The 13,928-nt window shown below is 34.7% G+C and overlaps 2 protein-coding genes across 2 annotated transcripts; both read left to right on the forward strand.

The window, feature by feature from the left end:
* Positions 1-202: 202 nt before the first annotated feature.
* LOTGIDRAFT_175288 (hypothetical protein) lies at positions 203-3,676 on the forward strand (the record flags this gene model as incomplete). The annotated part of the gene is made up of 5 exons (XM_009056152.1): positions 203-259; positions 518-623; positions 1,981-2,060; positions 3,248-3,292; positions 3,608-3,676. The coding sequence occupies 5 exons, from the start codon at positions 203-205 to the stop codon at positions 3,674-3,676; spliced, it is 357 nt and encodes a 118-aa protein (XP_009054400.1).
* A 1,152-nt stretch (positions 3,677-4,828) lies between these two features.
* LOTGIDRAFT_175289 (hypothetical protein) lies at positions 4,829-10,080 on the forward strand (the record flags this gene model as incomplete). The annotated part of the gene is made up of 7 exons (XM_009056153.1): positions 4,829-4,881; positions 5,640-5,661; positions 6,959-7,014; positions 7,602-7,693; positions 8,374-8,461; positions 8,601-8,691; positions 10,003-10,080. The coding sequence occupies 7 exons, from the start codon at positions 4,829-4,831 to the stop codon at positions 10,078-10,080; spliced, it is 480 nt and encodes a 159-aa protein (XP_009054401.1).
* Between the last annotated feature and the right edge of the window lie 3,848 nt (positions 10,081-13,928).

Raw genomic sequence — 13,928 nt, forward strand, 5'->3', positions numbered from 1 at the left:
CAGAAAAAATGTATGACGAATTGTTGAATATTGACACGGTGATTGTTACTATTTTTCGAAATATTTTAATTTGAAAATAAAGCTGCCAGTGGTCATATATTACCTTGTCAGGAAAGCTTTCTTTGATTAATTACAGTATCTATTAATTGAGCTTTATACTGTAAAACCTGATTTCCCCTTGTTAATGGAGGCAGGGGCGGACATGGAGAAAGATTCTAGTCGTTTGGATGTGACAGTAAACCGGTGTGCTACAGACTGTGTATGTTAAAAATCCTTTGACAGTTCAAAATCTAAAAAAAGCAGGTTAATGACTATTGAAATCCATGTATGTCCAGAATGATCTGTGTTAGAAAGATGATTGCCATTTATTGAAAAGAAATATATAGAAAAAGAAATGCCCAGCTATTTTTGAAGGAATATGCATACATATCTAGCACTTCTGAAGACTATTTGCATATATTCAAGACCAAAATCAACCCCCGAAATAAAATAAAAATTCCTGTTGTTGCTCTTCCAGGGTTCCAAGAACAAAGTAGCTGGTCTTTGGCTACAACAGGACATTAGGTCAATTAGGTTATGGTGGAGCACAAATGTCCCAAAGGCGACTCTTGGAACAAAGCTAGGTAAGGATATTTGAAATATTTCATATGGTATTATATAGCAATACGAGTCAAATTGTTTAAACTGTATTTTTCAAAGTAAGAAAGGAATGTGAAAAGGATTTCCAGGATTTTATAATGTGTGTCTATTTGCACCATTTTAGTTTTCAAGCTAAAAAGTGGCTTTCATATGTGGCCAAAGGTAACAAATTTTGAATTGAATTATTTAAAACTTAGAATGTTTTATAGGGATTTTAAAAAATTTTCATAGGTATCGGGAAGACTGATAGAATCAATTTGCACAATTTCAATTTTCAATCAGACTTTTGTTGTTCCCCAATATCTTGACACAATCCCTTTTATTGTTGGTAAATCTGCTGTTGTATGAACTGTTTTTGAATTGTCCTTAATTCAAAAAAAATGACAACATTTTTATAAACTTGGTATTGATATGTTTGAAATATTTATAATTTTAGGTGTAAACAGATAGAGCTTCACTACATGGAATTAAAGTGCTTATGGTGTGGCACAGAAGTTCGCAAGGCAAGTGTGTAATGCGTAAAGCTATTCTTATCCCTGACCATTTAGACTCCTCGATCCTTTGCCTAGCTAAAAGAAATTTATGCTTGAAGGGGATAACAACTGGGTAACTGTGTAAACTGCAATAAGGTGCTGTGAGCTCAAATCTTCTTTAAGGTTTATAAACTTATGATGCCACACCTGCTTCTTCTTCCAAAATCAAAGCTGTGTCAACTTTAAATATCACCTAGATGTCACTTGGTACCATTGACTTATCAGTACAAGGAGAAATATAAAAGAAAAATTAAAGAAGGGTTAGAGTGGCCAAGGTCTTTAGAATTAAACCAAACCAAATAAGCTGTTTGACCGGTCAACAAAACTGAATGAATATCTTCATTCAATGAAATTTTTTATTTATGAAGATTGACAATATTTATTTGTGCTTGACTTTAAAGAAAAAATTAAGTATATTTTGTGTCTGATATTTAGGTTAGAAAAGGTAAATCGTCTGGTAATTTACCTTCCCGCAATAGCACTGCCACAATAGGAGTGTTCTGAGGTCATGGCCTGTATGACTCTTCAGACCTCCTATTCACAGATGAAGAGGAACAGATGAAGAACAGATGAAGAGGAACAGATGAAGAGGAACAGATTGGGCGATTCCTCCACCCATTTTTTGTAAGTTTATCATAGATCGTGATGTTTTGAAATTATAGTACCATGATATTATTAGCTGTGTGAATTTTCAGAAATATATATCATTTGCAATAATTCAGTGGATTCAGTCCAGAATATGTCCTCAGATACAAAATTATATGGTATTTTGACTCAATACAATGTTTGTCTTTTGTTTTTTTTTCAGCCGTCGGCGGGAACTCGATAGCGGTCTTTACTATTGGGTTTGACATACACCACTTACAGTTAGATGATCAACATAGCACGGTCAGTACCTACCTACATATTTCAATTTAAATCACAATTCCTGTTCTGTGAAATTTTGTGAAACCCAGCCTGAAAAATTCTTGTTCATTTTCTGTATCCCTTGAAGGTGCACTGGAGCATTAATCTTGAAAACTGAACTTACGATGATTTTGGTGTTCCAGTCATCTGATTGATCTCTTAAAATTGATTGCAAGAACAAGCCCCCTGCTGTGGAATGAAAAAGCAAAAACTACCATGGGATCTTTCTCTCTGAAATGGGTGCATATTTGATAATTCCTTGGCAGAGGGGTGTTACAAGAGGCATGACTTGCCTGGCTAATGACAGATACCACAGTAAAAAGCTTTAATTCAAAAAGCAATTTAGTCTCGGACGCAAGAGCTTAAAACTAATCAATTCAAGAGTGACCTTTGAAAATTGATTGTCCATGAGCAGAGATATTGGCCAAATGATGTTATTCACATTTGATATACATAATTAAAGAGGTAGTTTTCAAGATTTTCCTTACCAGGTTACTTTTAGATAGCTTTAATGTTAAAGAATTACCAGAAAGATTTTTTTGTTTTAAACTTCCAGATAAGGCAATAGATAAATTCCTCTAATCTGTGGTCTAAAGTATTGATTACTATTTGCACGTAACTATCCAAACCTACTTTAAAAATAATAATCATTACTTTTAGGGTTCCAAGAACAAAGGGGCTAGTCTTTAGCTTCAACAGGACATTACTTTTGGAGGTCAATACGGTTATGGTGGAGCACAAGTGTCCTAAAGGCGACTCTTGGAACGAAGTCAGGTAAGGATATTTTAATAGCTATCTTGGATATGATGTTGCTATCCGTGTCATTATAAACACACTATAAATGTTACATTTAGCAACATAAGATTATTTTTTGAAAAACCTTACAACACACACCCAAGTTTTTATATGTGTCCTTACATTCACCTTTGTATATTATCATAAGATTCTTCTCGCTGGTCTTCGGTCAGATCTATTGAAATTGATCTCATGACCACCATTGTTTGGACTTAACTAAACAAGTCTCCTGTAAAGTTTCCGAAGCTCTAATACGCTTGTTACTGAGTAACAGACTGTTCCATAGAATCCATCAACTGTTTGGATTTATGTATTTGTTGAATTATTTCATTTGTGCCATATCAAAGAATTAAGTTGTATATTTTTAATTTTAGGTGTTAACAGATAGAGCTTCATTATATAGAAGTCAAGTGCTTATGGTGTGGCACAGAAGCTCGCAAGGCAAGTTTGTTTGAGAAGTATTTAATCTGTAATTTTAAACCATTTTGATATTCTTAATTTGAAATATCTTGCAACACTATGATACAGTTTTGTGAATCGTGATATTTTTGTTCAAAAATAAACAAATACATGGTATTTATATGAGTAATCAGCCAATAAAGACCCTATAGAATGATGACGCCAAATTGTGATCTCTAATTTAAGGGTCTCTCACACATTGTTTTTGTTTTTAAAAAAATTACTTAAAATGGTAGTCATCTAATTATTTGCAATTATGTATTTATATTTTTCAGGTTAGAAAGGGCAAATCGTCTGGTAATTTACCTACCCGCAATAGCACTGCCACAATAGGAGTGTTCTGAGGTCATTGCCTGTATGACTTTTCAGACCTTCTATCCACAGATGAAGAGGAACAGATGAAGAGCAACAGATGAAGAGGAACAGATTGGGCGATTCCTCCACCCATTTTTTGTAAGTTTATCATAGATCGTGATGTTTGGAAATTATAGTACCATGATGTTATTAGCTGTGTGAATTTTCAGAAATATATATCAATTTGCAAAAATTCAGTGGATTCAATATTCCATGGCTCAATATCCATGCCCAATAAACCAGAAATAAATAGAATATGTCCTCAAATACAAAATTATATGGTATTTTGACTCAATACAGTGTTTGTCTTTTGTTTTTTTCAGCCGTCGGCGGGAACTCGATAGCGGTCTTTACTATTGGGTTTGACATACACCACTTACAGTTAGATGATCAACATAGCACGGTCAGTACCTACCTACATATTTCAATTTAAATCACAATTCCTGTTCAGTGAAATTTTGTGAAACCCAGCCTGAAAAATTCTTGTTCATTTTCTGTATCCCTTGAAGCTGTACTGGAGCATTAATCTTGAGAACTGAACTTACGATGATTTTGGTGTTCCAATCATCTGATTTATCTCTTAAAATCGATTTCAAGAACAAACCCCCTGCTGTGGAATGAAAAAGCAAAAACTACCATGGGATCTTTCTCTCTGAAATGGGTGCATATTTGATAATTCCATTGGCAGGGGGTGTTACAAGAGGCATGACTTGCCTGGCTAATGACAGATACCACAGTAAAAAGCTTTGATTCAAAAAGTCATTTAGTCTCGGACGCAAGAGCTTAAAACTAATCAATTCAAGAGTGACCTTTGAAAATTGATTGTCCATGAGAAGAGATATTGGCCAAATGATGTTATTCACATTTGATATACATAATTAAAGAGGTAGTTTTCAAGATTTTCCTTACCAGGCTATTTTTAGATAACTTTAATGTTGAAGAATTAACAGAAAGATTTCTTTGCTTAAAACTTCCAGATAAGGCAATAGATATATTCCTCTAATCTGTAGTCTAAAGTATTTATTAATATTTGCACATAACTTTCCAAACCTACCTTTAAAATGAGAATCATTACTTTTAGGGTTCCAAGAACAAAGGGGCTGGTCTTTAGCTTCAACAGGACATTACATTTGGAGGTCAATATGGTTATGGTGGAGCACAAATGTCCTAAAGGCGACTCTTGTAACGAAGCCAGGTAAGGATATTTTAATAGCTATCTTGGATATGATGTTGCTATCCAAGTCATTATAAACACACTGTAAATATTACATTTAGCAACATAAGATTATATTTTGGAAAACCTTACAACACAAACCCAAATTTTTATATGTGTCTTTACATTCACCTTTGTATATTATCATAAGATTCTACTAGCTGGTCTTCGGTCAGATCTATTGAAATTGATCTCATGACCACCATTGTTTGGACTTAACTAAACAAGTCTCCTGTAAAGTTTCCGAAGCTCTAATACGCTTGTTACTGAGTAACGGACTGTTCCATAGAATCCATCAACTGTTTGGATTTATGTATTTGTTGAATTATTTCATTTGTGCCATATCAAATAATTAAGTTGTAAATTTTTAATTTTAGGTGTAAACAGATAGAGCTTCATTATACAGAAGTCAAGTGCTTATGGTGTGGCACAGAAGCTCGCAAGGCAAGTTTGTTTTAGAAGTATTTAATCTGTAATTTTAAACCATTTTGATATTCTTAATTTGAAATATCTTGCCACACTCTGATACAGTTTTGTGAATCATGATATTTTTGTTCAAAAATAAACAAATACATGGTATTTATATGAGTAATCAGTCAATCAAGCCCCTATAGAATGATGACGCCAAATTGTGATCTCTACTTTAAAGGTATTACATAGTCTCTCACACATTGTTTTTAAAAAATTACTTAAAATGGTAGTCATCTAATCATTTGCAATTATGTATTTATATTTTTCAGGTTAGAAAAGGTAAATCGTCTGGTAATTTACCTACCCGTAATAGCACTGCCACAATAGGAGTGTTCTGAGGTCATGGCCTGTATGACTTTTCAGACCTCTTATCCACAGATGAAGAGGAACAGATGAAGAGGAACAGAAGAGAACAGATGAAGCGGCGCCTACAGAACAGATGAAGAACAGAAAGAAGTATGAATAACATGTGAAGAATGCTGATAAAAAGATCAACAGATGAAAAGAGGGACCTCCAACGAATACTCAATAATAAGAACCAAGTCTACAGATGAAAAGCCATGGGTATGTTACAAGGGACTTAGTGAACATTGTCATCTTAAATTTTGAAATGAAAACATAATACTTAAACGACATTTGGAAATGAGGCGTACATATAACAGAACAAGGCAATATTATGGATTTAACATATTTCTTTAATAAACTAATTAAACAGATTAAACGTTTCAAACAATGTGTTGTCATCAGAATAAAAAACCTAACAAAACATATTACAACTAAGAATGATAAAGAGATTAACAGTGTAAAGGGTAATAAAAGTAATACTGAGAAGTCTAAATAAGAGAACATGGTTACCATTTATACATTTTGTTATGTTTTTTTTCCATCATTATTTCATCTGATGATGGCACATGTAAACCGTGCTGAAAAGTTGATTGCCATGTATTTAATTAGTTTATCAAAGTAGTGTGCTTATTTCATAATATTGCCTTGTGTTTTGTACAAAGCTGACTTGGCTCTTCTACAACTGAATTATAATTATGGTTATATGATTGACTGGCATTTTCCAAAATGAAAATCTTGCATTTAGTTCTTCTACCATTCAAGGCTGTGCCCGCATATGCACATCAGTAATGACTTAGTTTCAAAGGAATACTACCTTTTAGAATGAACATAAAAATTAAATTCTCAAATTTAGCCTATAATGTATGCATTCATCAGTGGAGTGAAAGTTTAGAACTTGAAAATAGATGCAACCCGGTTTTTCTAACTCGGTGCTTCTTTGTTAGTCTCCCCAAAGTGCAAAGTGGGTCTTTTGGAAATTGCCAAGAAATACTGGCTTTTGTTCAGATGTTGTCGCTTCAAAGTTGGAATCCAAAAAAGTGATATTAGCAAGATGCCATAGGAAAATCTATGAATGTTGTTCAATAATTACATAGAGTAATAATTACCAATGCATTTATCTGCTGTTTATTTTAAGAGGAAATATTTCTTTGAAAAAAAAACAAGTTGCGTTAAAATAAGTAGTTGCGTTGACTAATGAATATTTGAGCTATGGCTTATTTACATAATTCCTTTTTTATTTCAGCTGAAGAGCTCACAAGAAGATGGTGTTTCTGCATTTGGTTTTTCTGCATTGATGAGGTGTTTCTGCATTGATTAGGTGTTTTTGCATTGATTTGGTGTTTCTGCATTATTAGTTCTGCTTTCAGCGACTGGTTTTTACTGGTGCCTTTAGAATTGACTTTTTCCTTGCGCTAGAATAAGTCATCTTTCCTCAGTATTCTATTTGACTCAGCTGTAAATGGGTATGGATAATCTGAGTAAAATCATTGCCAAGAAATTTGGTCAAGGAACAGCTGTTAGACAGGATCTTGTGAACCTAAGCTGTCCTTGTAAAAAATCTTTCTTTCTATCTATCAGTAGGCTAACTAATCTTTCTGCAACCGAGTTCTCGGCCATGTTTATCAAAAAAATCTCAATCAATATTTGTCTAAGTATGGTATTTTTCAGTGTAAAATTCCACACTTACGATAGATTTCTATTGTAAGATTTTTTGAGAAACGGTCCACGTATTTCTGCTTCCATTTGGTGTTTCTGCACCTTTTACTAGATACCAGTCAATCATAGATTACCTTTCCACTACCTTTCAACAAGAATTGCCATGATACAAAGACCATCAGCAATTATTTCGATGTTTGCTTAATGGCTTTCATTTCTTCTTTATTCAGCTGTATTTGTTCGTATGTCTGTATTTTGATTTGGGGTATTTTGCTATGTACAGCTTTGGAAGTTCAGGTCAAAGTTGGCAGTTACGGTCAAAGTGAGTGTATGAGGTCTAATGTCAAAGATGGTGGTTGGGATCAAAGGTCAATGATAGTTGTTGGGGTCAAAGGGCAAGGATGGTGGTTGAGGTCAAAGGTCAAGGATGGTGGTTGAGGTCAAGGGTCAAAGTTGATATATGAGCTCAAGGGTCAAAGTTTATATTTGAGTTCAAAGGTCAAAGTTAGTGTTCGAGTTCAGGGGTCAAAGTTGGTAGTTGAAGTCAAAGTTATCTTTTCAGGTTATGGGAGTATAGATGAAGGGAGGGTTATCAGATGAGAAGAAGCATGCATGCAGATAAAGAAACCGCAGGTATGTCATCTAAATATTTTCATTTTACCAGCCTATAGAAATGAAATGGCGTCATACTTGCAATTGTGTTAAATGAGGGAAATTCTTAAGGATATAAGGATTTAAATTTCCACCAGTCAAGGATGTGAACAGCTTTAGCACACAGAGCCTTAGTTTATTGTCTCTAGACCCTTTTTCATACCGACGCATCTGACTTGACATCATTGACAGGGGTTGAGAACTTCAAAGGTATTGCCTCAACCTTTCTGAAAGTGAAGCAGACAAACATCAAACTCACGGAGCCACAGCTGCTTCCTGCCAGCTGATAAAGCCAACCATGGCACTTTTTCAATATTTTTGAGGTAATTTTTTTTATATTTTTTTTTTCAGATAATGGTGGAAAGATTAATAGTTTTCATTTTTTGTTTTTTGGGTGTCTGCTTTTTTTTGTTTTGGCTTTCTGCTGTAGTTTGTTCAGGTGTGTGCTGTTTTGTCCATGACTTTTGTTTAGTTGTGTTGGTTTTAGTTTTTTTGGATCATACTGGTAGGTTTAGAAGTTTGGTTAGTTTCTATTTCAATTGGGGAAGGGGGAGTGTAATGATGTTTTTCTATTTCAGTAATTGGTATTTTTATAATCAAGAAATAAAAGATTCTCTGTTGGCTTGTGGATATGTGGGATTGGCATTCTTTCTGGAACTTGGTCTTGAGGTTAAGTATTATTTTTAGCCTTTTTTCTACATGTTTTATGATTTTCAGATATGGGTTTTTTTGTGTCGAGGGATGTTCGGATGGGACAAAATACCCATACCATATGTGATACAGTCTGAGCACTCAACAGTGTAAAATCCCAAAAAACAGAAAGATGGTTTATGATTTAATTTGTAAATTAGAAATCTTGCATACTGACCCCTTAATATATATGGTATTTTAATTATTATTAGATTACTTTTTGGTTTATTGAGATAAGAAGATAACAGTGTATGGTGTCAGATAATGGTGTTGGTGTATGGTGTCACATAATTGTGTTGGAATATAGTATCGGATAATGGTGTTGGAGTTTGGTTTTAGATAATGGTGTTAGAATATGGTGTCAGATAATGGTGTTGGAGTATGGTTTCAGATAATATTGTTTTTATGATCTAAAAGGGTGAAGAAGATAAGTTTGAATCTTAAAATATCTGGAATTATTTTTAAATAACAGAACGCTAGCCTAATGTAGATTGGAATCTTTAGAGGCATTGATTAGGTTTTGATTGACCGACCTGAAATTGATTTCATCGCACAGTCTCTTTTTTGAGTTTGAGATTCGACATCGAAAAATGTAAAAATGGCTTCAGAAGTACTAGAACTGTACATCATTTGCAAATATACCTCAAACTAGAAAATATACCTCAAACTAGAAAATTCAAAGTGCCCTTGTTAATCTAATGTTTTTTTTTCTATTGCAGATATTGGTGATATAGATAATATAGTTTTAGGGTAGGCAGGGTGAAATCCTGCAGGGAGCTCATCGTCCCTGTCCTGCCGAGATGGATTGATTGGTGTGAAGGGCAAGAAATTTGGAACGATCTCTAAGAGCATGTAAAACAGAAGTAAGTTATCCTTTGAAAGGATAACAAATGGATTAGCAGGTCTTGGGAAAACCTTCAGATGATAACATTTGACCAAAATCTACTTTACCAAACATATGACGTCATGTAAAGTTTCTGATGCTCTTACCAGTTGTGCTACAGCCTGTCCTTGAACCTCATTGCTTTTGCAGCAATGGGGTCATAACTTAAGACTTGATTTCTCATCGTCGGATGCAGGGTAGATCGGCATGGAAAAATTGTTTAGTTCTTTTCATTGGGTAATCAACTTAGGTCCTGTTTGCTACACCTTAAGGATCCCTTCAGAGTAAGAGCTATCCTGGCAAAATTTCCCTCGTACACCACAGAGCAGGGAAGTTTTTCAAGGCGAAAAGTCAAGCTGGCTATGAAACATTTAGGATGAGCAGTAAAATTCTGTTGTGATTTTCAGATATGGGTTGATATGAATGAAACAGTTTTTACTGAGAATATATCTGGTTGTCAAGATAGCTTCGTCCAGGTCAACTAGCTGCTGTTTGTATTCAGGTATTGTATTAGTTAAATACTCAGTTTTCTTTCTTGTTTTTCGTAACAGAGATCTTACAATCTTTTATTGAGACTATTACATCTGATATTGTAGTCTAAAAGTCGGTTTACAGAGCATGTTTTACAAATAAAGGCATATACATGTAATGGGTTAATTATGTTATGTTCTGAAGGACAATTGGAGAAACACATTCAAATAAAAATGTATCCAATTATTATTGTTCAATAAATGTGTATAGAGCTATTAGTAAAGATTTCTATTATTATTTTTCAGTCAAACTTACACTGAGTGTTAATGCTAAAGTTATAGAAACAATAGATATATAGATAGATGATATAGAGAGTCTTGTAGTTATATACTGATGAAAGAAAGAGAATGAATGAAATTAGAGATTGTCCAAGATATTGGATTGTATTGATAACGCGTTATGACATTTAAGATCGCTTTGATTACGGAACGATTGAAATAATGCTGTAAATGTTTTTCGACATTTGTATCAAGGTCAGATTGTGTGGAACCATCATGCAGCAATAATATTAGATTAGAATGGTCTCAAGCTACATTGGCTATGTCTTTGACTGTTATAATTGTAAGAATGTTACTTGTTTTTTTGGCTTTACTGACTGCAGTTTGGTAAATGGACCCAACTTTTTGTTTTGTAAACTTCGTAAAGGGGACACACATAGCATCATAAACCACACAAGTCAGACTAAAAAGTGGAGTGGAGAAAAATAGATGTTTTCAGTGTAACACAACAAGTTTGCAACGCCACAATACAATTTTTTGGGAGGATTTTGGCTCATATGTCACATCTGAACGACAGATTGCATGATTTTGGCCAGAGCTTTTTGGCTGAGCCCTCAAATTATGGTTGCCATGACCCCTGGAGTCATAGATAAAAAATATATATTACTTTCTCTTCCAAAATAGCTTCAGATGTATTCTCCGGCTTCCTACAATTTTCTGGGGGAGACTGGAGATACTGAAGTGTGTAATGAAGGAAATTTTGACGGAAAAATCTTAATTTCTTTGCATATGTTTTTTTTGTCAGCATTTGTTGATTTTCTAGGTTAAATTTGAATGTCGTCTGGCAGTATACCAGGCTCTACATCCTTCAGATCGGTGCTATGGAAAAAAAAATCGACTGATGCTATGTCTTGTGAAGCTAAGAAGAAATGCCACAGTTCCAGAACAATTTATGTTCTAAGGGAGAAAACTCAATTTAACTTTGATTAAAGAAGTTTAATATACATTTTCTATTGACTTTTTGAATCATACAGTTGAGCCCCCCTTAAAAAAATTGCCCCCCTCCCCTGGGACCCCGAGCTAGCTACGGGCCTGAAAGAAGGTCGTAAAACTCCATTCATTTCATGTTTCATTTTTGAATAGGTTACAATACATTCCCATTTTATTTGGTCGTAAGCACTAAAACAAGAATCTTTTACCTTTTAGAAACATGAAATCCGATTTTTAATTTAACTCTGAACATATAAACTGACAGACAAAAGAAAGTTTTCACTTTAAAAATCGTTGTATAAAAAGCAAAAAAGCTGGTACAGGTTTGAACCCCAGCAGCAAACATTTGCCTTAATGCAACGTTATCATGAGCACAATGCAGTTTATAGAACGCAACTCTCCAAATCGTGCATGCATAAAAAACATTGCAAAGACATTGGTCCAAATGCACGTGCACGATTTCGGTATAAATACCGAAATTGGACAGGATAGGCATTCAGTAAGGGAAAAACCACCAAAAGTCTGCCGAGACTTGCGCTAGAGCAATTTGATAATCCGGCTTCAACAGATAGGACAGAACCAAGGCCGACCAAGATCGGGAAGATCGAGGGTGACAACACCGGCCGACTACCGCTACATCCGGAGGATTCATGGAACAGGATTCCTGTTGACGTTATCCGCCGCTGACGACGTCAATGAGGAGGCGTGTGTTTGCGCGCATGTTTGCCCACAGTGGCCAAACTCGTTATTAATGACGTTTTCCTCACTGCTGTCATGGAATAATCTCTTTATGAACTTTCGCGATGAACTTTGGTTTGTGTAATTTTTAATTTTGACCCCTTGACTCTTCCTTTGTGTATTGCGGAGAATTGAAAATCAGTATTACAATGCATTTTCATTCTAATTCTAGGAAATTGATTTCTGTTTATAAATCAATCATCATATATCTCACATATGCCTTTGTCTTTGGTGTGTGGCCAAATGAAGTCGGTGAAAACTTTCTTTTGCCTGTCAGTTTACTTTAACTACTTTAACTATTTTAAACTATATCCAATTTTAATGGAACTATATGTATAGAAAATAGGTTTTTATGTACAGGCCGTATTCGTCAATCATCTGTTATATAAAAACACAATTTCTCATTAGAAAGACCAAAAGCAAACAGTAGCGACTCCGGTCTCCTTGAACGTAGGGTAAAAGCAAAAGGTGGGAGGACTCTTGGGGTTGAAATTCCAAGTCGAGGGTGTAAGGGGTTAAATTCCACACCCCTAGAAAAAAAAATTAATTTTCTGAGACACTTAGGGCGATTGGCGAATGTAACGAAATAACACATTTCTTAGAAACCAAATGGGTGTGCAATAGGGGAAACAAACTATTTTTATGATGGTCGTTTGCTCTATCCACTTCGCTTCCGACTTAAATACTCATGAATCATCAAAACTACAACTACTCAGACACATTAATTTATATACATAATATTTTATACAATCCATTTTAAGAAATAGAAATGTTAAAACGGAACCTTAAAAAAACACACGATCTTCAGACAACTGACCTATTTTCGGCGTGCGTTCCTACAGAAGATGGACAAATAGAATTCTCATGCCTACACTTCGAGACGAATCCATTTGGGTTGTAATTAAAAAGATTTCATCTAAATTGTCGGATTAAAGGTTTGATTATAGACCGAGAATTCTAAGGTTCGTTGAATCCTACTGATAATTCTGCATGGTTTAGGGCAAAATTCAGTTTGGTAAGCACCCTAAATATTTTGAATTTCGGGTTAACATAAAAAATTAATTGAATTTATACATCACAATGTCACAAATTTGTAGTCAAAAAGTTAGAATGATATAATGCTATTTAATTTTTTTTACTGAGGTGCTGAACATTTAAGGCGATCACCATAAAGTTTGAAGAAAATCAGTTTTGATAAGTTTTACGTGGTTAAACCATGATTTTAGGCAATTGCAGTAAAAATGTGGACAGAGGTTCAGTCAGTTTACGGCAAGCCCGATTACATCATTCGGGTTTTCTTGGCAATTATCGGAAAAACCTCGGTCTTGAATTAACGAGCCTGTCTATCCAATAACGGAATATATCAGTAATCCCGTTTGAAATTACTCGGGATTTCTCGGTTGTTTTCGGAAGGACCTCTGTCTTGAATACATGGTCGAGCTTTCCAATCCGTTTGCGGAAAATATCAATAGTCCCGATTACAATCTCGGGATTTCTTGGAAAGCTTTGTATTGCTGCTTAGACCTCTGTCTTGAATTAAATGATGAGCTCATCATTACTGTTTGCGGAAAATACCAGAAAATCCCGATTACATGAAGGCTCCAGAACGCAACTAAATAAATCATTATGACCTTCTTAAATAGAGTTCCGTACCTTTAATGACAATTCCATCTATCTCACTTTGTTCCGTTCACACAGGTGTTGTATTCAGCCCTTTGCACTCTATCTAGTGCAATTACTGCAAGTCTCTCGGAATTTGCAAGACGTACATTGTGAAGTGCCCTTTCTAACGGAAATAAACCTTGTCTGTCTTAGTATTTTTAGAACTGTAAGCGTCCAACATGTCGACAAAAAGA

The sequence above is a fragment of the Lottia gigantea genome (assembly GCF_000327385.1).
Source record: "Lottia gigantea unplaced genomic scaffold LOTGIsca_264, whole genome shotgun sequence".
NCBI classification, from domain to species: Eukaryota; Metazoa; Mollusca; class Gastropoda; family Lottiidae; genus Lottia; species Lottia gigantea.